This window comes from Cyprinus carpio, chromosome B16, assembly GCF_018340385.1.
Source record: "Cyprinus carpio isolate SPL01 chromosome B16, ASM1834038v1, whole genome shotgun sequence".
NCBI classification, from domain to species: domain Eukaryota; kingdom Metazoa; phylum Chordata; class Actinopteri; order Cypriniformes; family Cyprinidae; genus Cyprinus; species Cyprinus carpio.
Window position 1 is genome coordinate 5190136 of NC_056612.1, and position 24525 is coordinate 5214660.

The following is a 24525-nucleotide window of genomic DNA, read 5'->3' on the forward strand; positions in this document are numbered from 1 at the left end:
ATTTGTTTAAGCATTTTAATCTCGTGAACTCTTTAACTATATAATTTTGTTATAATATATTATATTATATTATAATACATAAAACGTATTCACGCTCCTTCTCGTGTGTTTAGACAATTTGTTATTTATTTAGTTAATAGCTGTCTTTCTAATAAATACTGATTGAACCACTGATCTATATTATACTATACTATACTATACTATACTATACTATACTATATACATATATAAGTGTCAATTAAATGCGCACTTTCATAATAATATACTCTTCCGTATTATTTACACATATAAAATAACACCGTACAGTGTTTTTAGCAGTAAACCGTTTATTGGAGACTTTTAATTTGAAATAACGTGTTTCCTGACGTCACGACTGCGCCGCGGACGTTGGCTGTCACGTTGTGTTTATATGTCGCGTGGGGTTCTTCGGTAGAATCGATGAATGAAGCAGCTCTGTAATATAAATATATATTTTCAGGTAAGGGATTTAAAATGGAAGAGACTGCGCAACAAGACGTCGTCTTTCTGGAGCTCAGACAGAAGCTGCAAAGTGGTCTTTTGTTCATTCGGTAAGGTGCGGGTTTATTTCTCTGTTATAGCTCGTGCGGTTATTTGTGTTCAGTTCAGCGGTTCATCAGAGAATGTGAGTGACTTAAAGCAGCAAGAAACAACTGACAGGACATTTATTGGCAGCAAACCCTAATTACAACCTTTGCTCTGTTAATTAAGTAGTAATTTACATTTTCAGAACGCACGCTCTGACGGATCACGCAACAACATTATATATTATTATATGTTTAATAGAGGATACTAAACATATAATAATTTCTGCTAGTAGTCGGTTACTGTACTTGTTTACATATATTCTGTGGGGTATTCAGTACAGTCTGTCCTCTCTGACAGAGTCCTGACACTCAAACAGAATATAACAGCAGATGTCAGCATCGGACAGTCTTTCTGCTAGTTTTTAAAGCACAAAATGTATATCAGCGTTAAAATAAAAAGTTGTTTTGGCCACAGCTCACTTTTTAGTTTCTCCCATTTGTAAATGTGTCAGAAATAGATTTATAAAAACATAAATGTTTTGTGTAATTTGCCAATTAATATGAACCTTTTAACCTTGCATGCATAATAATTATATAATAATATGGACTTATCTTTTTAAATATAGCATTATTTATTTTTTTACAGCTGTCCATGGTGAATCTTTTCTGGTAGTGTTTGATGGTTACAGAAACACACATAGCCAGGTGTTAAAAGAGAAACATGACTTTTAGTAGACTAAAAATGTTCAGTTTCAGCTCAACTGTATAATTTTATTAAGGATTTATCTTGAGGTCCTTTTTGTTCTGTAGTCAACAGTTGAAGTGGATTTGATGAAAGGTTTTGATTCACTTCAAATGTTGACGACTAGTATATTTATTATTTGTTTATGCATGTGGCATTCTAAACGTGCGTTTGTGTGAACTGTTTAGTTTAATCTCAAGTGTGAAATGTTGTGTGGAGCTGAAACTACAACAAAGTAAACACTCAACAGCTCAAACACCTTTAGGGCAGAAAAAGAATAATTTGCAAAAGTGAATACAAATACAACAGCATTAAATACTTGTTAAGTGACGTGAAGGATTCAAATGCAAAGACTTATTTATTAAAAGAAGAATAGGTCATGCTTTATTTATATGTGCCGTCGTTAAGTGCATGTACTTATACATATATATGGTTAGGGTTACTTGCATGTAATTATGCATAATTCATTGTTATAATAAGTACATGTAACGTGTTACAAGGACACCTTTAAATAAATTGTCACTGAAGAATATTAAAGAGACTTGAGTGGACACTCTTCAGCACCCTGGCATTGAGGCAGCATGTTTCACACGGACACACATCTCTGAGATCTAGTTTATTATCATCAGTGTTTCACCAGGGACTTCTTCTTTGACCCCTCAGCAGTGACGCTGTCAGGGATGATGCAGACGTGAAGATCGAGTCTAAACAAGACTCCACTTTGAGCGTGCAGACCCCTGAGCGGACCTATGAGGTGAAGCTGGCGTCTGCTGTGAGTCTGGTGCAGACGTGGTGCCAGAGGAGTCCAGCAGACACTCAGCACGGGTCACACTTCAGACTGCGGCTCAAGCTGGAGCAGCCCACAGGTACAAAACCCCTTTCTCACCAAACCCAGGTCCGCATCTGGAGGTCTTTCAAGAGTCGCTCTTATTTTTTTGTGATCAACTTTTCATTCAGCTTTAACACAAGATGTACACTTTGCTTTGTTATATGCTAAGTAGTGTGTATATACACTACTGGTCAAAAGTTTGGGATCAGTACAATTTTTAATGTTTTTTACAGGAGGTTCTTCTGCTCGTCAAGGCTGCATTTATTTGATCAAAAATACAGAAAAAAAACAGTAATCTTGCAAAATGTTTTTACAATATACAGTAATGATTTCTTTTTTAATATCCTTTAAAATATAATTTATTTCTGTGACGGATGCTGTATTTTCAGCATCATTACTCCAGTCTTCAGTGTCACATGATCTTCAGAAATCATTCTAATATGATGATTTATTATTATAATTATCAATGTTGTACTGCCAAATATTTTTTTGGAAACTGCGATACTTTTTTTCAGGATTCTTTGATGAATAAAAAGTTAAAATGAACAGCATTTATTCAAAATATAAATCTTTTCTAACAATATACATCTTTGCTATCACTTCTTAAAAATTTAACACATCCTTGCTGAATAAACGTTTTCATTTCTTTAAAAAAAAAAAGGAATAAAATTGCTGACCCCAAACCTTTGAACTGTGGTGTATATTGTTAGAAAAGATTTCTATTAAATGCTCTTCTTTTTAACTTTTTATTCATTAAGGAATCCTGAAAACAGTATCACAGGTTCCAAAAAAAATATGAAGCAGCGGAACAGTTTCAACACTGATAATAAATCATCACATTAGAATGATTTCTGAAGATCATGTGACTCTGAAAACTGGAGTAATGATGCTGAAAATACAGCTGCGCATCACAGAAATTAATTACAGTTTAATGTGTATTAAAATAGAAAAGCATTATTTTACATCATAATAAAATTTCACAATATTACATTTTTTTCCTGTATTTTTGATCAAATAAATGCAGCTTTGATGAGCAGAAGAATCTCCTGTAAAAAACATTAAAAATCGTACTGATCCCAAACTTTTTACTGGTAGTGCAAATATATATATGTGTGTGTATGTAGTCTTATTACATTCTCATTGGATATCCTTGAGGAATGTGAGTAATGAGTGCACACACACACACACACACACACACACACACACACACACACACACACACACCCCCAGATTAACAGAGATCAATGAAGAACAAAGCAAACTCCAGTGATGTGAGCTGATGCTCTGAGCCTGAGCTTTACTTCATGTCAGAACAACTCAGAGTCAGCTGACTCAAAACTCTTTCTCCCAGAAAACCAATTTAAGTAGCTAGTTTTTTTTAGTATGTAGTTAACTAACTGCATGATTGCATTATCTGCTTGATAACTGTACAGTCTGCCATGTAGACATCACCCTGAAAGTCACCTTTGATAACAGTTTTCTACTCGTGATTGTAATTTAGAAACATGGATTTTCTGTAAAGCTGTTTAAAACTATACTTACTGTGAAAAATGCTAACCATATTGACCTGAAATGAAAGAAGTTCAGCTGAATAGTTGAAAATCATTGCAATGATTTACTTTAGTGTTATTTTTAACAAAAAGAACATTTATTTTAATTGAAATGAAGCTAAAATAAAATATAAATATCAGATAAAAAAAACTTAAAGCACTTGAACTGAAATGAGAAATGTTGCCTTGTCAACTAACTGAAATAATATAAGTGTGTGTGACTAAAATGACTAAAACTGAAAATAAATAAATAAATTAAAGCTAAATAGAAATATTTTAAATGTAAATTAAAATGTGAAAAATGTAAATATGAATAAATAAAATGGAAATATCAATAAATATTATGTCAGAACACATCAAAGTTAGCTGACTCAAACCTATTTGTCCCAGTATTTTTTTTTTTACGGTTTATGTGGTCTGACAATCTTTGCGATGCTCTATAAAAGTGTTATTATTGTTAACCAAAACTGAATGTTAATTGAGATAAAGCTCAAATAAGACTAAATATACATTTCAGAGAAAACACTTAAAGAAGTTAAACAGAAATGAAAAATGTTGCCTTGGCTACTAACTGAAATACAACATTTAAGTGGAAGTGACAAAATTACTGAAGCTGAAGCTGAAATAAAAACAAATTAAAGCTAAATATAAATATTTACAAAAATGATAGAAATGATGAAAACACTAAAATTTAAAAACGAAATGACAAATAAAATAATAACATTTTAATTTTAATAAACACTCTAATTAATAAATGTGACTTAAAATGAAATTTTTTTTTCGAAATTGAGATTGATACATCATCTGAAAGCTGAATAAATAATCTCTCCATTGATGTGTGGTTTGTTAGGAGGACAATATTTGTCTGAGATACAACTATTTGAAAATCTGGAATCTGAGGGGACAGTATTTGACCAATATTGAGATATTTGAATTTAAAGTTGTCCAAATGAATTCTTAGCAATGCATATTACTAATCAAAAAATAAGTTTTGATATATTTACGGTAGGAAATTTACAAAATATCTTCATGGAACATGATCTTTACTTAATATACTAATGATTTTTGGCATAAAAGAAAAATCTATAATTTTGACCCATACAGTGTATTTTTAGCTATTGCTACAAATATACCCCAGCGACTTAAGACTGCTTTTGTGCTCCAGGGTCACAAATAATACTCCGCTCTCTACAGATGACCCCGTCGAATCAGTATCATCAGATGAATCATTGGTTCTCCAAACAAGTATCATCTCTCGTTATGCTTTAGTTTTGTGTTTCTTCCTCCAGAAGCTCCTTGCAGTGTGATTGGACAGCTGCGGGTCAATGTGACGTACTCCTTCCTGTGCCAGTCTTGTGGCTCCATGGTGCTTCGAGACAGGTTACTATTCATTAGTTTTTATTTCCATTGATTTGGTGAAATAGAGCATCAAAGGATAATGACACATTCACGGTCAGACACATCAGTGTTCAGCTATTATCTTCTTACTCCTAAAGGACTTTTGGGCGAGTTCTTCCTCTGCCCAATGGAAACTGGAATGCATTAGTGGACGACTGGTGCTGCCACCCGGATCCCTTCGCAAACAGGAAGCTGCTCCCGCGAGATGGAGACTGTCTGCTCGGGGACACCTTTCTTCTGTTGGCTCGGGACAGCAGCTGTGAGCAGACCCTCGTGCGGGAAGAGAACTCGCTTCAGAAAGCCTCTGCAGAGGTAAGCTGTGGGGTTTACAGATGCATGATTAGATTAAGCAAAAATAGCATCTGAGTGCTAAACATCAGATCCCTCCCTGCTTCAGAGCTCTTCACACGAAGACTCACGCAGGTGTAGTAGTGCACAGATCTTAATACACAGCCTGAGGGTTGGCAGAGGAGGAGGATGGCTTGCTTTCATCACAATAAAGGCTGAAGAGGCGGGAGGAAATCCACTCTTAAAAACATTACGCTCGGGCGAGCTGTGGAGGAGAAGCGGTCATGTCTTTAAGAGGGATTGATTCTCTTTCTCAAGGCCATGCCGAGGAGATAAAAACACACTTTCCAGCACTTTTTCAATCCTAGATGACTTCAGCTCATAGTCGTCGGTTTTCCTATTGATTTATTAATTTTTTAAGGAAATATTTTCCGCACACAGTCGAAGCAGAAGTTTGAAAACAAGTTGAAAAATGACTTGCAGTTTTTGTGCAGGAGTGTGAAACACTTGTTTAAAACAAATGCTTAGTGAAAAGAAGTGTTCAGCCTCAGGAGGTCAAAAAAAGCATTACATGAGAATGTTTTGTTTTCTGCTCATGTTGCATGAGGCTTGCAGTTTTCCAGGCCTGTTACCAAAATAGCAAGTCACAGGATTGCAGATCTAGTTTAAAAAATAAGCTAGGCTAGTTATTTTGTCATCCAAAAATGGATTTGCAGTTCTTCATAAACTAACCGATGACATTTTGAGTTAAGCTTTCATTTATTTAAAAGTTTAGAATCAGTAAGATTGATTATTTAATTTTTTTTAAGTCTCTTCTGTTCATTAAGGCTGCATTTATTTGATCAAAAATACAATAAAATATTATTTCAATTAAAAATAACTATTTTCTATATGACTATATTGTAAAATGTAATTTATTTCTGTGATGTGCAGCTGTATTTTCAGCATCATTACTCCAGTCTTCAGTGTCACATGATCTTCAGAAATCGTTCTTTTATACTGATTTGCTGCTCAAGAAACATTTCTGATTATTATCAATGTTGAAAACAGTTGTGCTGCTTTTGTAACATCTTTTTCATCTAAGATTATAAATGTCCTTAAATGCATTCGATCAGTTTAATGCATCATTGGTGATTAAAATAATGAATTTTGTTTAAAATATCTGACTGACCCCAAACTTTTAAACAATAGTTTATATTTTCTTTAAATTAAGGACTAACTAAGTTTTATTTATTTTTTTCAGAATAATTTTCATAATAGGGTTGAATGGTAGAAATCAAGTAAACACTTACAAAATGTGTAAAAATGGAACAAGATAAAGCAAAAAAAAATAAAAAAAAATAAATGATGTAACTTTAGCAATCCATTCAACTTTTGATCTGAAGCTGCCAATAGAAAAGGTTTAAATCACACTTCATATAGCTGCTGCTGCCGAGTGAACTGACTCAGCCTGTAGTATGCACAACCATGTAACCACTGGTGTATAAAGCAGCCTGTGACCGTAGTATTTGTGTGTGTCCGCAGCAGAAGCGCAGCAGCAAGCGTGTGACGGTGTCCTGCAGGAGCTGCTCTGCGGCGCTGGGAGAGGAAGTCACTGCAGGTGAGGAATAATGTGGTAACACACCATTGAGTCATTGTACATCAGTGCAAATGAAGAAAACCAGAGCTTATTTATAGATAAATCATGATGTCGTCCATTACCCATGATGCATATTGGCCATTCATTGTTGCCATTAGCAACGGCCTTTAATATGCTTTGAAATGTTATGTTATTGACCCTTGGGTATTTATAAAAGTGCTGTGCTTTGAAGCAAAAAATAGTTTATCTGTTTGCAAAGGTCTATTTTAAGTGATTGTAAGTTTTAAAAGTTTTTAAAGGGATGGTTTACCCACAATTATGAACATGCATTTACTCATCCTCATGTTTTTTTAATAAACTTGAAAAACTCATGTCTTCTGCATTGAAATCGGTCCTCTTTGATGAACTTCTCGAATCTCATCCTTACACATCTTGAGATCTGATGCCGATTCACAAACTAGAGAAATCATGAGTTCCGCCCACATCAGGAACGTTAAATTATATTAATTTGTAGATTAATTGCACATTGATACTTGTGTGCAGACAAACCAGGAGTGAATGTGAAGTGAATTATTAATGTGTAGGCTATTAATAATTGTCTCGAGATCAGAAAATATCAGTTTTTACTGTATTTTCTTTATTGTATGTATTCAGACTACAGTGTGTTAAAAGAACTGGGGAAGTGAAAGGACAATATGTGTTTTAGGGTAAAAACTAGCTTATAGACAGTATTTATGGATTGCTTTGTTAGCGTATCGCATTGTGACAGTGTTATTCATATATATATATATATATATATATATATATATATATATATATATATATATATATATATATATATATATCTCGCATTTTAAACTGTTTTTCATGCAAAGTGCTGAAAATTAAAATCAAATACAGAGTAAAAGAAGAATTAAAAGTATCAACATTAAAAAAAAGGAATTGAATCTAGATCAAATAATTAAACATGCACATAATATACACAAATCTAGTTAAAATAATCTAAAATTAAAAAATTTTTGCTACACTTTAACACACTTGTATTGTGCTAAATGTGACACAGATATTAAGAAGTGCTACAAATGATCTTGATCGAGACCACAATAGCACCGCATGTGTAGCTAATTTTACTGAATTAAATCCACACTGAAGTAAATTACACTATTGTCTTCTGTAGAGCTGTGCTGCCTTGTAGCTGAAATCGAATTTATTTTATAGTTGATTAATTTTACAGCACTAACTGTTATTCTCCTGTGTATTACTTTGCTTTGAAACCATGTGTATTGTCTTAAACCATTTGTATTGTATAACAAGATGATTTAGGTTTTTGCTCTAAACAACAGCTGCTAATGCATATAGTGTGCATACTGTTTACTACGCAGTATTCAGTTAAGACTCAATTCCATTCTTAAAATAGTTTTTAATATTTGGCCTGGAAAACAATTCTTGAGCTCAGAATTACATTATACGTTTGTTCTTTATTACAAGAAAGCTCTACGTGTTTCTGTCTGAGAGGTAATTTCTTATAATCTTGCACCTCCAGCTGTTGATAATGTGCAATTTTCTGTGTCTAATATATTTCACTGTCTTTTGTGTTTCAGAGGTGCTGAAGTTTTACGTAACTGAAGTATTAGTAAAGCCACGTGAAGATGGAGAGTGTGATATAACACAGCTCAGATTAGAGTCAGAGCCAAATTCAGAAAGGTTAGCGAGTTCATTTGATTTATTCGTTTTGTTGTCATCTGTAGATTATATTCAGAGAGTTTTTTTATTGTGTCTCACACAGGCAGAGATTCCTGGAGCGAACTCTAGCGGCGCGGCTGGTCGAGCTGTCATCGGCACAGAGCATATTTCGCTTTTCCATCCAAACCCCAGATGACAAAGCTGTGATTTTGGTACAGACATTAAAACCTCATACACTGTGAAAAAAATATATATAAATAAATAAATGGAAGATGATGTAAATACAACAAAGATTAATTGAAGTATGTTTCAGTCTTGCACCAAAATTTTTGAATAAAAAAATAGTTTTCTAACTTTTTTCAGTAAATCCTTTCAAAATGTTTCAATGTATATGTACAAAAACATTAATTTTGCTACATGTGCCAAAGAATGTGATTATTTCCAATAATCAGAGCGAGGACGTAACAGATTTTTAGCATCCTGTTTACATGCAACCTTCATTATTTTACCGCTAGTATTCACAAATCCCAATGCAAGTGATGTTTTTGACCAATAATATACTGCATTAAATTAAAAAATGGCTCATTTGTACTGTGTACCTTACAAGCACATGCACACTTTGGTCACAGTGGAATAGAAGCGATTGAAGTGGGAGCATGCCTGTTAAAATCAGCATACACTACTTGTGTTACTGCAGTTATGATTGCTACATGAGCTTAATCGCATCAATTTGATCGAAGTATTGCATTACCATGAGGTAAATGTTATAATATTGTCTATATCTCATTATGATCGCATTATGAAGGTGTATGTAAACGTAGTCAGAGTTATTCAGGGTCTCTTGCAAAACATTTTGCGCCATCTTTTTGAGCTTTAGCTAAAAAATATACTATAAAAATATACTTCCCTCTGTGCCAACAGTTCAACTAACTTTAATTATTTTGGTTTGACAAAGCCAAGTTAAATCATGCTAGCAATGTGCTAAAACATGTTAGCAATAAATGTTAAAACATAATGTGCAAAATCATGCTAGCAGTGTGCTAACAGCATGTTAAAACATGCTAGCAATGTGCTAAAACATACTTGCATTGTGTTGAAACATGCTATTTCATGTTAGCATTGCGCTACAACTTGTTAACAAAACATGCTAAAACATGCTACTAATGTGAAAACATAATCCTAGCAGTGTGCTAAAACATTTACAATGTGCTAACAGCATGTTAAAAACTTGCGAACAATGTGCTAAAACATACTTGCAGTGTTGAAACATGCTACCAAACTGTTAAAACTTGGTAGCAACATGCTATTTCATGTTCGCAATGTGCTCAAACTTGTTAGCAACATGCTAAAACATTCTACTAATGTGCAAAATCAGGCTAGCAGTGTGCTAAAGCATGTACAGTGTGCTAACAGCATGTTAAAACATGCTACCAATGTGCTAAAACAAACTTGCAATGTGTTGAAACATGCTACCAAACTGTTATAACTTGGTAGCAACATGCTATTTCATGTTATCAACAAGTTAAGTTATGCTAGCAATTGTGCTAAAACATGTTAGCAGTATCTTAAATCATGCTAGCAACTTGTTTAAACAGTTTTGCATTGTATAAGAACATATTATTGAATTAAAGTAAAATCTTCAAACGAAAGTTATTACAAACGGCTTTGTCAAGCCAACGACAAAGTTTGTTTACAACCTTTAAATGAACTGTTTCTCTGCCATGACAGCAGTCGATCCAAAAGAGAAAACTCTGAAACCAGGAGACTTTTTTTACTCATTATGTCCCCTTCAGATTTGCTCTTCAGGTAATTTATTTTCTCTTTTAATTATCAGCTGTGGCTTCTGAACACGGACACTCTGGTCGCCTCATTTCCTGACGCAGCAGCGAGGGGCGACAGCTTCATATCCGCAGATGAGGTTCATCCCGGAGAGCATCAGTCATGCCGGGCCGCTCAAGCAGTCAAAGTGCTCTACATCCTCTGCTCTGACAGCAAACTCCAAGAGTAAGTCATAGTTCACCCTGACATCTGCGCTTATCACTCATATTAATGTCCATATCTAATCAGACTCCACCTCAGGATGTAAATGAAATCACACAGGTTTTGTAGTCTAATTTAGAAATAGATGTGCCCTGTGTTAATATCTTTGTAGACCACTTTTAAATCTTGGTAAAACAATATTAGGAAAACATAAAGCATAAACATCTCTAAAGTTTGTTGCCCTTAAAACAAGAAAAATACATATATTTTCAATGCCCTGTTTTTAGAGAATAAAAGAAGTAACTCATATCCACTCTAAAATAAAAACTATTATTAGGTTTATCAAAGTGTATATGGGTAATATGGAAAACCGTTTGCACAACAGAATAAAAAAAATGAAGGTAATTGCATACTTACACAATTTTCACAATTCAGTTTTTTTCCTCGTAATTCTGAGATTATATCTTGCTATTTTTTTTTTTTTGTTGTTGTTGTTTTCTTGCAGTTGTGAGAAAACAGTCTGAATTGTGATTTATTTTTTCATTTATTTTTTATCTTGTGGTGGAAACAAGCTTCCGTAGTGTAAAGATACAGTTTGAAAGATGGATTTGTTTTGATACCTTTTTAATGTTACAAAGCGTAGCTTTAACTAAAACTAAAAATAGTTAGTATATATACAATATGTGCAGTTACTGCGCTTTGCCTTTGCAGAAATGTTTAAAATATCAGAAAGAAGTATTAATAATAATTTGAAGGAACTACAGCTGTAAAAATTGTTCAACTGTAAATGCACAAGCTGAGAGAAATGCTGGAATAGTTACTCTCATCCCTCCTCGAGATGTGTAATGTTCCCATGGTAAGAGCTTGAGGATGCTGGAATCGGCGGCTGAATCACAGAGGGACTGTGGGTGTGCGCTCCGCACTTCATTGTGTCTCTGACACCAGAAGGTCGTCACGACTCTCTACTCCTCTAACCTCGTCTCGCTCACCTTTATTTCAAGTGTACATTAATTCTGCCCGTTTTCCTACCCTGCGCTGAAACGTCTCCTCCTCGCTGTAAATAGAGGTGCGGATCAAACATGATTCATGGCGCTCTGATACAGGCTCCGAGCCTTTATGCTAAATAGAGGATAGTCTTACAGGAACCAGACTTTTGACTACTTACATAATGTCTGCTTGGCATCACAGTTTAGTCTGGACAGAAACTGCTCATTTAGACAGCAAGTGACTGACTGATGTAAAAAACTGAACTAACAGAGCATTTTTATGCCATATTAATGGTATATAATCCAGCAATAAATACCACCGACCTGCATCATATTTGCTGAATGAATTTTAAAATCCAAAAATAGTATCGGTTTTGCTCAAGCAAGTTGCACTTTCACACAAAGTAAGATGCATTTCATAGCATTTTTGACAATCATTTGTAAGGTGAAGTCTTGTATTCTCCCTTAATCAGCAGAAAAAACTGCCACAGAGACATGGTTCCTGTCTTCCTCTGAGCCAGAATACAACTTGTTTGTTCAATTCTCAGCCCATTTTCACATGTCAGGATTAGGCATAAAATAAAATCATATTCTATGCCTAATCCTGATTTCAAAATTAAAATTATGGCCAGTGACAGAAGAAAATGCACAAAAGAGCCAGATGTGTTGTGCTCCATCTGTTGGTTTTTACTACATCCAACATTACATATTTTGTGGACCAAAAGCTTATTTTAAAAAGTTGAATAATATATTTTGATTACTTCTTTTTGTCATTTGTTGGTTTTTGTTATTTTGAGAACTACGTTAAAGCTGATGAATGTAATTTGACAATCAGCTCTTTCTTATTTTGTGAAAAACTGTATATGATGGAAAGTTGTTGTTGATATTTTTTGTATTCAGCATAATCAAATAAGATAATATTAGACCTTTTTTGCAAATCGGCAGAATTTCTGTTTTTCAAGATGCAAGACATCCAGTAAATTAAATAGGTTACACTTTATTAGCATGCATATTTCTAGCATATTGGCTGTTTATTAGTACTTATAAAGCACATATTAATGCATTATTCTGCATGACCATATTTTAGATCTCTTAATCCTGCCCCATACTTAAGATTTTACAACTATCTTACAAATTAAAAATCAGCAAATTAAGAGTTTATTAAAGCAAAAGTCATAGTTAAGTTAATAGTGAGCATTGGTCCCCAAACTAAAGTGGGACCTAAAATCCATATATAAGCACACTGAGTTGAATTGTGTATTTATAAAGCAAGTTGCAACACTGGACAGCAACCACAAACAACCTACAGTCACATAACCTCTGTTCAGGATGTCAACAGTACATCACAACACAACAAACACTAAATTACCCCCATTATAATCAGCAGAGCTCTTTACGCTCATCCGTGACACAGCTTGGAGGTTAAGTTAAAGTTTGCTGATTGCTGTCAGTTTTTTAAAGCTAATTGGTGTCGGATTATGAACTATATAACATCAGATGCAAGTATAAGAAGTAAAGCAGAATCACTACTGGCTGACAAACATTGCACAGTTTCCACTATAATTTCCAATATTATGTATTTAAATATCTAATTTACTTTAATTGTGAAAGATTTGATGCTATGGACCTTGCAAACGTTTAGTGACTAGTTGCTCATTTGCTCATCGTATTAGCCTGGGAAATTTTGAAGTTGGTATGAAATGAGAATTCACTATATTGCCACTATATTACTATGTAAATGCATCCTATGAATTTTATTGTAAAGAGTTAATCTGTGCATGTTCATTTTTATTCATGTGAAACGGCAGGCTTTTCTCAGACTTAATTTAGTGCACTTTAACTCCGCCCCTTTCTTACAGTTGACTTCAAGCTTACCATCCAATCACCTTGTTGTCTTCTTCACTGCCGTTTCATTTGTTCCTTTCCACCCGGGAAGATTTTAAGAGATTTTGGAAGAACTTTGCCACAGCGTGGGCTGATTAGTTTGCTAGTTGTTTTCCTTACAGTCGATTTAATTTATTCTTTTTTTATTTTTCCTGTCCTTCCAGGGTGATTTTTCGTTACTTCCGGTTGTAGCGGAGCCTGGACCTCTATAAATTATGATTCAAGCTATCTATTTGTCCTTTGATGTGAACACTACTTTTTGGGGGAAACCTTAGCATTGTTTGGCTTCAAATATTTTAAATGAATTGTTTACCCCAAAATTTTCTGTAAATGTGCTCACCCACAAACCATCCAAGAAGCCACCCAGATTCACCATCAGATTTGTAGAAATGTAGCATTGCATCAGTGTCTCATCAACGGATGCTCTGCAGTGAATGGGTGCCGTCAGAATGAGAGTCCAAACAGCTGATAAAAACATCACAATAATCCACAAGTAATCCACAGCACTCCAGTCCATCAGTTAATGTCTTCTGAAGCCAAAAGTTGCGTGTTTGTAAGAAACAAACCCATCATCAAGATGTTTTAACTTTAAACCGTCACTTCTGGTCAAAATATGAGTCCATAATCCACAATAATGTTTCCTCTAGTGAAAAAGTCCATGTTGTAATCAAACATCAAAATCCACCCACATATTTGTTTAGAGCTGTTTTGGACTGTTTTTGCTTCTAACAGTGCTTGATCTGTGCAGATTTCTCTCCTGATTCAGGTAAGACAACTTTTTCACTGAAGGAAACGTTATTATGGACAGAGATCTCATACTTAGCCAGAAGCAAGGGTTTGAAGTTAAAAACATTTGAATTTAAGCTAATTTCCATTTTTGGGTGAACTATTCCTTTAAGAGATGACTTAAATCATTAAGATCTTGTAAAGGAGAAACATTTTCATTGGAAGCACAGTCCTAGCTCAGACTTCCCATTGCTCTTTGAAGTAGAACATTGTGTCTGATATCAAAAGTAATCATCAGAATTAATTACGGTTATGTAACTGAACAACTACCACAAAAGAGTGTTTTCCTCTGACTGAGGAAAAGCCCTGGTTGTAGTAGTGTACGATGCTTCTCTCTCTGGGCTTCTCCAGCGTTTCTGCTGTAAGAGCTGCATGTGCACTTTCTGTGGAATTACAGCACAGATGGGTAAATGTCAGTGAAATGTCCTGAATAGATCATCTCCATAATGTGTGTCAGGACATAAGTCTCTCGGTTTCTCCGCTCACTCGGCTGTCTTCAGCGTAGCGTATTGACAGATTACTGTGACATGATTAAAACGGTAATGTTTCAAACTGTCAGTTAAGGTCCAGCTGCTTCTGCGGGTGCAGAGTTATGGCACAGAGGAAGTAACCCTTTCTGTTTACACCTCCAGTCAGTGTTCCTGAGAGTTTTTGTTCTAGCTCACCAAAACCTCATTTAATTGGTCAGAAGCTTTAGCTGGCCGAGCAGAAACACTGCAGAACCAGAGCTGTTCACTGTGCCATTTTGACAAAGAAAAATCAAACTAATATAAAACAGAACAGTTTATTCCTTTATTAAGTCACATTTATTTCTGTAGTGCTTTATATAATACCGATAGTTGGAAAGCAGCACAGTAATAAACAGGAAAATAATGTTAAAGTTGAAAAGTCAATTATGAAAACTCATCTGTATAGCAGTTCTACAGCAGACAAGTGTTGTTATTCAGCTCAAGTCAGCTCAGTGTTCTTTCAATTCAGTTCAACAGTAAAGAAAGGAAAATACTGAATTTATTAACAATAATAAATAAAAGTGTTTCTAGCAGTTATAAAAGTAATAGTGTTAAAAAGTTAATCAATTTCAGCTATAAAGCAGCTCCACAGAAGATAACAGATAAAAGTTTAGTTATAATCAGCTCGATATTAGGTTATAACATTCTAATGAATTTTATACAGTAACCTCAATCATATATATTTAATTGTGTATTAATGCTTAATTAATGTTTTTTATAAATTACAAAATTGTAAAAAGATAGCACTTATATATGTGTAAATTATTTTATAAATATATAATTAACCCAATTAATGAACTGTTTGTAAATTTTATATAATAATCAATTTTTAGGGATCCGATTTTTTTTTAAGTTGAACTACTTATAACAACATGGATTTTTTACACACACACACACACACACACACACACACACACTCACACACACACACACACACACACACACACACACACACACACACACACACACATATATATATATATATATATATATATATATATATATATATATATATATATATATATATATATATATATATAATGTGTGTGTATGTAGTCCCCCCTTTAAGATTCTGCTAAATGTTAATTATTTTACCAAAATTAGAGTGATCATACAAGATGCATGTTATTTTTTATTTAGTACTGACCTGAATAAGATATTTCACATAAAAGATGTTTACATAAAGTCCACAAGAGAAAATAATAGTTTAATTTATAAAAAATACTCCGTTCAAAAGTTTACACACCCTTGATTCTTTATATTGTGTTGTTACCTGAATGATCCACAGCTGTGTGTGTGTTTTTTTTTTTCATTATAATATATATATATATATATATATATATATATATATATATATATATATATATATATATATATATATATATTCTGTATATATGTGTGTGTGTGTTATTGTTTATACATTATGCATTTGTTTTTTATTTATTCTTTTTTTTATATAAAATATAAATAAATTATCCAGTGGGGCCTAAAAATTTTAAACCAATTTGAAAATGTGGATTTTTCTTTTCTTTTGAACTTGAAAATTGACAACAGGTAAAGAAAAGATGAATTATTTAAGGTGGTGCACTATTTCAGATCACTAATCAAATGTAAGTGAATTAGTGATATTGCTATTTTTACTGTTCTGATGATAATGTAATTGAAACCCACTCTTTGTTTATTTACTAAAAATCAGTGTACATGTAAATGGACTGCAGCTTCATTTAGCTCAGATTTGAGAAATTATTCTGGCAGGAACAGTATGAGAAATATGTGCCTTCATTTCCCTCTCTCTCACTCGTCTTCTTTTTTTGTCCTCCTCTCTTTCTAGTGTTGTGGATGTCTGGGAGAAGGACATTAGTGTTCATCCTCTGCCGCTCCCTCAGAGCTCATGTGAGGAGCTCCAGAAGCTTCTGATGTCCAGCACCTCCAGACTGCCTACATTCCTGCGCTGCATGAACTCATATCAGGTCACATACCGCTCTGACCACACACATGCCACAACATGTGACTGCTTAGTCATTATGCTTCTTTATTTCTTGCTCTTTATTTAAATTATATTTATTCGTTTAGCAGATGCTTTTATTCAAATCTACTACAACAATAATATGAGAAACAATACAAAATTCCAAAATTGTCTAGAAAAGTACAGACTAGGGTACAAATGTACTATTAATGTGACACAGTAAAGAAACAGTATAATAGAGTGCTGTAGTGATAGTTGCCTTGACAAAAACCCAATAGTATTTTCCATTGGCTTTTAGGTAATTGCTGAAAATAAGCTCTGGAGCCAACAAAAGTTAATGAATGTTAAACGTTTTGTTTATCATGATAATCTTTACAAATGAACACAATGTTTAACACAACAAGGCTATAACAGCAACTGTTCAGTGTGTTGATGTTTAATGTCCAGCAACCTCTGTAGTACCATTTAGACATTTGATAGCACCCACCTTTATTAAGAAAGGCTTTAAAGATCCCAAGGGGGTTTTAGTGATGTATTTTATGCCATCGAATCAACATGAAAATATTGTGAGCTTGTGTTAATCCCAGACATAATTTCAGGCGTTTAAACACAAACCATTAAAAAACCTATTGACTTCTGAAAGAAGCAGTTTAATTAAACAGAAGTTCAAAAATGCAAACTTGTTTCTGGGTTTGGCCTACAAAAATACATCATCCCTGAAGCGCTCTATCCAACCTTATTTTAAAGAGATAGTTCATCCCAAAATAAAAAGTTGCTGTTCGTGGATGTGGATGTGGATATAGTGAGTTTAGTCATGTTGTCCTTAAATGATGTAATGAATTCTGGTTAAGTTGTTAAATTGTGATCCTTACAGTCACTGGTTGCCTCAGCAAAGATGTATAGCTGTGTGTCATTGGTGTAAGAGCAGTAGACAATTTCATGTCCTGAATGTCCCATTAATGAAGTGTATATTGAGGGGAAAAAGGGGGCCAAATACCGAGCCCTGAGGTACCTCAGTGGCTAGTTGATGTGACTTAAACACCTCTTCCTACTAAAATACCCTGAATTATCTCACTATGAGGCAAGACTTAAACCAGCAAGTGCTGTGACCATAATGGTGAGGATATGGACAGGAGGATAGACAGAAACACCTGGTGATTTGCAATGTCAAAGGATCCAGCAGAATAAGGATGGATGGTAACAAGGCTCTTCTTACTGCCTTCTATATATTTCATATGTTTTATCTGAAAGTTTTGTTACCCGTCACCCCATTCGACAGCATCTTTAATTGCCCACCTTCAGCTAAGCTTACATCAGTAGCTCTTCTCCGCATTGCTTAAACTGAAATGCCTTTGCGTGCAAAAGAATCTCTTTGAAGCAGATGTGCATTGGTATCAGGCAGATAGCCTGGTTGAAACACTTGCCTCAGTTTCTGTTGTTTCTCCAGCATATTTGCTCCCAATTAAGGAAGCAAAACCGCTGTCTCCTGGCAGTCTTTTCAGGACTTGACCCAATGCTGATGTGCAGCTTTATCTTCTTCAGAAGAATCTAGATTTCCATTTACATTCTTACTGAGAGAAAAAATAAGCTGATAAAGAGGAAAAATTTACAAGAGGTGTGCAAAAATTCCTTGGGAAAAGGGGATTTTTGTAGGGTCTGCAATACTTGAGGTGTGAGGGAACAAATCTGACACCAATTATCAATAATAATCAATAATTATGTGGCACATGTGGAGTTTTTTATTTATTTATGTATGTATTAGTGCTTATTAGGTTCTATTTCATTTAGAATGTTTCCTTGGAATGTTGCTGGGTATGTTTATGTGATGTATGTATGAATGATTAAATACATAAATAAACAAACCAAACAATCATATTGTAGCAGGGAACATTCTAACTGAAACAGAACCTAATAAGTGGACAATTTGGAGCACTCTATAAAGGCAGCAACTCAATCAACAATGTAAGCCTGTTCATCTCAGGTCATTAATAGGGAGATTTACATGCCAAAAGCTTTGCGTCACATTAAACAAACTTCTCTTTTGGTCATTCTTTTGTTGCCGTGGTTTATTTTGACCTTGTTTCTCATGCAAGCAACATGTGTTTGCTCTGCTACAGCTGTTGCAGGCAACTTTCTCCATCAAGTGGAAAACTATCACTCATCCTGCCAATTTTTGTAGTGCTCTGATGATAAAAGGGTGGGCAGGCATCGTCAAGCACACGCGCCTCTGGGAATGCTGTGTACAGTTCATTCAATGCCTTTATTGTGCTGAGAGCAAGCAGACACACGCAAACAGCTGACCTATATAGATATGAAAGGTTATCGTTGATCAGGTTTACATGAATAGATGTTTTCCAGTGTTTCGTGGGAAGTCGATCCAGCTAATATCTAAAAGAATCAGAGAATAGAGACGCATTTTAGAAGTAATGGCAGAGTTGACATTCATATGTTACAATGTTTGGTTTGCATCAGATTAAACAAATTTCTCATTTAATTTCTAGCTAAACTAGCTTTGTTGTTATATGTACACTACTGTCCAAATGTTTAGACTTGGTATGAATTTTTTTAAGTCTTTTCTGCTCACCACGCTCCATTTATTTCATTACAAATACTATAAAAACAGTATTACTATGAAATAGAAATTACATTTTCAGCATCATTACTCCAGTCTTCAGTGTCACATGATCTTCAGAAATCATTCTAATATACTGATTTGCTGCTCAAGAAACATTTCTGATTATTATCAATGCTGGAAACCATTGTGCTGCAGAATATTTTTGTGGAAAGCATACATTTTATTTTTTAGGATTCTTTGATGAATAGAAAGTTCAGAAGAACAGCATTTAGCCTATTGGAAGTAGAAGTCTTTTGTCACATTATGAATGTCTTACTGCCACTCTTGAGCAGTGTAGTGCATCCTTGCTGAATAAAAGTATTAATTTCTTGCCAACAAAAAAAGAAAAAATACTGATCATGCACTTTTGAACGCTAGGGTATATCAGTTACAGTGATGTAGGATTTTGTGATGGAGGACCCTCTCAGGTGTATGTAATTGAAATACTGCTGGCTTGACAGTCTATTTGATGTTGTGCATGAGTCAGTGGAAGTGAGCTCAGTAGAAAGACCGTGAGGAACCCACAGCAGGGACGAGTCCTTGAGCCAGAGTTTATCATCATCCGTCACAGGACTCAAGGCCTGCGTGAAGCTGATTTAGTTAAATCTCGCTCCTGTCTGTTTGCCACATTTTTTACATTATGATTTCAAAGTTAAGTGGCCATTTGTGGCTAGCTTTTTAATTTTCAGGTTGTTATTGTAAATGAAAAGATCCCAGAGTTAGTCATTTTTCAGCAGTTGGACATGATAATGCTGCTGTTTTTTAAATTAAACACATGTGAGAGGTGAAGTTTGGGGTCAGTAAGATTTTGAATTTGTTTTTGTTTTTTTGAAAGAAATGTATGCTATGATTTAGCTAGGATGCATTAAACTGATCAAAAGTGACAGTAAAGACTTTTATAATGTTACAAATATTTCTTTTTTAGATTAATGCTGTTATTTTGAACTTTAATAATAATAATAATGTTTAATTTATATAGCGCCTTTCCCAAGCTTAAGGACGCTGTACAAGGTACACCAAAGCAACAAATATTGATTACAAAGAAACAGTTTCATTAGACATTTACCTAATTCAGTTACAAATAATGCAGTTGCATTAAAAAGTAGATTTCTGAAGGATCATGTGACACTGAAGACTGGAGTAATGATGCTGAAAATACAGCTTTGATCACAGGAATAAATAATATTTTAACAGATATTCGAATAGAAATGGGAATTGGTTATTTTAATCTTACTGATCTTAAACTTTTAAATGGTAGTGTATGTGAACACTCCAAAATCAGACTTCTCGAAAGCATTAAAAATACTTTGATATTGTCAACTTTTGTGTGAAACAATGCAGTGCATTGCAATGACAGACAGTAGTACACTAATTGTTGTTGTATCATGCTTCGTTCCAACCCTGCTCCAACACACAAACCATGTTTTCAATTGAGCCTGAAGGACTTGATTAGCTGGATCAGGTGTGTTTAATTAGGGTTGGAGCTAAACTCTGCTGGGCTGTGGTCCTCCAGGAACTGAGTTTGACACCCCTGGTTTAGACCTACTGTCATCTTGGAAATAACTGCATTTAAATGCATTTTCAAACCAATTTTGGAAAAACAAAAAACATTTGGTAGTCCGTTGAGATGAAGAATTAAGAGAAAGAATTAGTTATATTAATTCCAGTTCATTCTAAACGCTAGTTGAGCACATTGCACTGCAGTATTTCATGCATTAAGTTGTATATTAATATTACATACTTAATATTTTGACGTGTAGTAGGTCTTACAGATCCTCTATGTTTTTTTTGCACAGTGTACATATTGTAATTTACTGCAGAATTTGTGAGAGTAATGGGTTAGGATGGTGATCTAAACACAGTCTGTTCATCTTCTCTCTGCAGGTGGCCTACATGCAGATGTGATGCATTGAGCTCAGAAACCACTGGAGCAGTTTATCATCACAGAAGTCAGATATGAAAACCTATTAAATGCAAAACATTAAACTCTTTTTTTTTTCTCAGTATACCAAGGTCTGCATGATATTAGAATGAAGTGGCTCATATATCTTTCTTATTGGGGTTTTGATGACAGGTGTTGTCTAGCAATCTGTAAAAGTGTAAATACCGATCATGCTTCATTACAAGCACATTAAATATCATTCCATGCACATTCCATGATTGGTTCACTTTCTGTCTTAGTAAAAGTCTGCATTCTCCAGAGTTTATGAGTTTGCAGCAACGTGCGTTCCAATGAGTGATGGGAAACACCGTGTTAATTTAAGTTTATAATATAAGAGTAAATATATTCATAGATCTTTCTAAATATGCTTCATCACACATCATGATGACAGCTGGGAACACACTTTACCTTTACAAATGTCTGCATGTCACCAGGGTCCTACGCTTTGTGTGAAACGCACAGAAATGTGATTTACATCGCTTTATTTTCACTTCTGGTGTTATTCATTTTGAAGGATTTCCCCCCTGAAACCTTTAATGAATTATGTCAAATCTTAACGCAGTTTGATGAATTTTGAGGTCTGATATGAATGCTCAATTTTTCACGTTGAGAGCTACAAATACACAATATAGGCATGAGTTAATAATAAGAAAAATAAAAAAGTTTTGCCACATGCAGGCCAAAAAAACATCATAAGATGAGGACAAAGTTGATCTGATCACATGTGAGCATAAGAGTAAGTGTATTTACTATTTAGTCTTTAAAGGGTTACTCCACCCCAAAATGAAAATTTTATCATTAATCACCATGTCGTTCCAAACCTGTAAAAGCTCCATTTGTCTTCGGAACACAATTTAAGATATTTTGGATGAAAAACGAGAGGCTTGTGACTGTCTCATAGACTGCCAAATAAATAACAGTGTCAAGGTCCATAAAAGTTATGAAAGTCGTCATCAGAATACTCCATCTGCCATCAGACGTGCAATCTGGGTTATATGAAGCACCGGGAACACTTTTTGTAAGCGAAGAAACCAAAAATAACAACTTTATTCAATAATTCCTTTGTCAACAGTCTCCTCTGTGTCTCTCCATATCACCGTATGCTGCGTATGCTCTTCTGTATCATCCACTCCACAAGGATGCGCTGTTTCTACATGTATTTAGCTTTGATATGGCTTCTTGAATGCTGTCATAGTTCTCAATCCTGTGTTGATAGATATTCTTTCTTCAGGTAGATCCTTCAGTTTTATGATGGAGATGGATTGAATCTGATTTGCACTGTTTAACACACTCCCATGAGGAAACTCTAGCAACTTTTATCCTCAAAAAGCAAAATGGCATCAATCACGTCACTTGAGTTTGAAATGCTCTTTCAGATGATTCCATTATCATGACTGAACTTTAAGTGTTGAAATGAAAAGTCTGGCATTATTTACTTACACTCTGCTGCTACTAAACGTGATTTGTGTATTTAACATTTGCTAACCAACACCATTAATAACACAGGCGGTAAAGAGAAAATAACTGATAACAAAAAACACAATTATAGAAATGAAATACCATCAAAGAGAATTCTGGAAATGTCACTTTACAGCTTATACTTTTAAATTGTAAGATGGCTTGTTCATTATTTTATCATATAAATATATTTGTGTTCATATATACATGAATACCTATCATAAATATACACAGTGCACACATATATTCTGTAAAAACAACCTTTTATTTTGAATGTGATCGATCACGTTTAATCGATTGACAGCTCAAATTTTACTTTGCAATAGAGTTTAGGAAAGGCCCTTTTCTATTCCAGCAGGACTGTGCCCCAGTGCACAAAGCAAGGAACATGAAGTCATGAGATTGGCTTTCATCTGGAACAGAGATTGCAAGCCATTTTCATCGCTTTACATAAAAGAAACAATAACTGGAATACTAAAAACATACATCTATTTTATTTCACATAAATTGCCAAGTTCAGCTTAAATACTAAAATATCTATAACACTTCACAAAAATAGGTATTAAAAGAAACACACAAACTAAAATGAAACCGAAAACAATAAAAGATGAAGTCTGCTTTAGTAATACTCTACAATACGGTTCTATTTGTAAACTTTTTAGTTATTTATCAGCATCCAAATATTTCTAAAGCATTTACTAATCTTAGTTGATTTTAATCTCAACATGTATGAATGCATTATTAAAATAAACAAAAAAATTGCTTTTTAACATTAGCTTAATGCTCTGTAAACAAACTATAAAAATATTTTATTAACTAACATTAAGAAAGGTTAATAACTGCTAAAAAAAAAATATGCAGCTCATCATTAGTTCACAGTTGATGCATTAACAATAAACCTTATTGTAAACCGTTACCTTAAAAAAATTTAGTAACATGTTAATCATGCTAAAATAATGCTAGCAACATGCTAGTAAACTTGTCAATCATGCTAACAAAATGCTACCACCATGTTAGTAACATGCTAATCATGCTAGAAACATGCTAGTAACTTGCTAATCATGCTAACAAAATATTAACACCATGCTGGTAACATGGTAATCATGCTGGAATCATGCTAGCAACTTGTTAATCATGATAACAATATCCTAGTAGCATGCTAATCATGTTTACCAAATGCTAACACCATGCTGGTAACATGTTAATCATGCTAGAGTCATGCTAATCATGCTATAATCATGCTAGCAACATGCTAGTAACTTGCTAATCTTGTTAACAACATTCAAGTAACTTAATCATGCTAACAACATCCTAGTAACATGTTAATCATGCTAGAATCATGCTACCAACATGTTAGTAACTTGCTAATTATGGTAACAACATGTTAGTAACTTGCTAATCATGTTAACAAGCTAGTAACATGCTTATTGTGTTAGCAAACATGATAATCATGTTAAAAACATGTTAATCATGCTAAAACATGTTAACAACATTCTAGTCATGCTAGAAACAGCCTAGCAACCACCCCAGGTACCCTAGCAATATGTTTTATACCTGTCTGTTTTTCTGATAGACTGTATTGCCTTGAAAACATTCAAACTTTAATCTTTAAAACTATTTTAAGTTTCAAACTACTTCAAACTGAAAACTTTCAGACTGCAAGCTTTTAAAACTTTTAAGCAAGGCTTTTTCAAGCCAGCGTAATGTTTGTCTACAAACTTTTCAATTAAAGTTAATCTAGTTTATGTATTTCGTACTAAAATCACACTGAGGAACACAATAGGAA

The 24525-nt window shown here is 34.1% G+C and overlaps 1 protein-coding gene across 3 annotated transcripts; it reads left to right on the forward strand.

The window, feature by feature from the left end:
• Positions 1 to 362: 362 nt before the first annotated feature.
• Positions 363 to 21489, forward strand: ube3d (ubiquitin protein ligase E3D). 3 transcript variants are annotated; one of them, XM_042740417.1, is made up of 10 exons: positions 363 to 569; positions 1951 to 2153; positions 4956 to 5046; positions 5163 to 5376; positions 6880 to 6952; positions 8533 to 8635; positions 8718 to 8826; positions 10449 to 10618; positions 16591 to 16729; positions 21224 to 21489. In XM_042740417.1, the coding sequence occupies exons 1-10, from the start codon at positions 493 to 495 to the stop codon at positions 21242 to 21244; spliced, it is 1200 nt and encodes a 399-aa protein (XP_042596351.1). In that variant the 5' UTR covers positions 363 to 492; the 3' UTR covers positions 21245 to 21489. The 3 variants fall into 3 exon arrangements, with proteins under 3 accessions (XP_042596351.1, XP_042596350.1, XP_042596349.1); XM_042740416.1 differs by having other exon boundaries at positions 4959 to 5046; positions 6877 to 6952; XM_042740415.1 differs by having other exon boundaries at positions 364 to 569; positions 6877 to 6952.
• The last annotated feature ends 3036 nt before the right edge of the window (positions 21490 to 24525 follow it).

Coding starts and splice junctions, on each gene's coding strand:
- ube3d (XM_042740415.1), top strand. CDS start 493: ATGGAAGAGACTGCGCAACAAGACGTCGTCTTTCTGGAGCTCAGACAG. Junction 570..1,950: donor AGTGGTCTTTTGTTCATTCG/GTAAGGTGCGGG, acceptor TTGACCCCTCAG/CAGTGACGCTGTCAGGGATG. Junction 6,953..8,532: donor GGGAGAGGAAGTCACTGCAG/GTGAGGAATAAT, acceptor TTTGTGTTTCAG/AGGTGCTGAAGTTTTACGTA.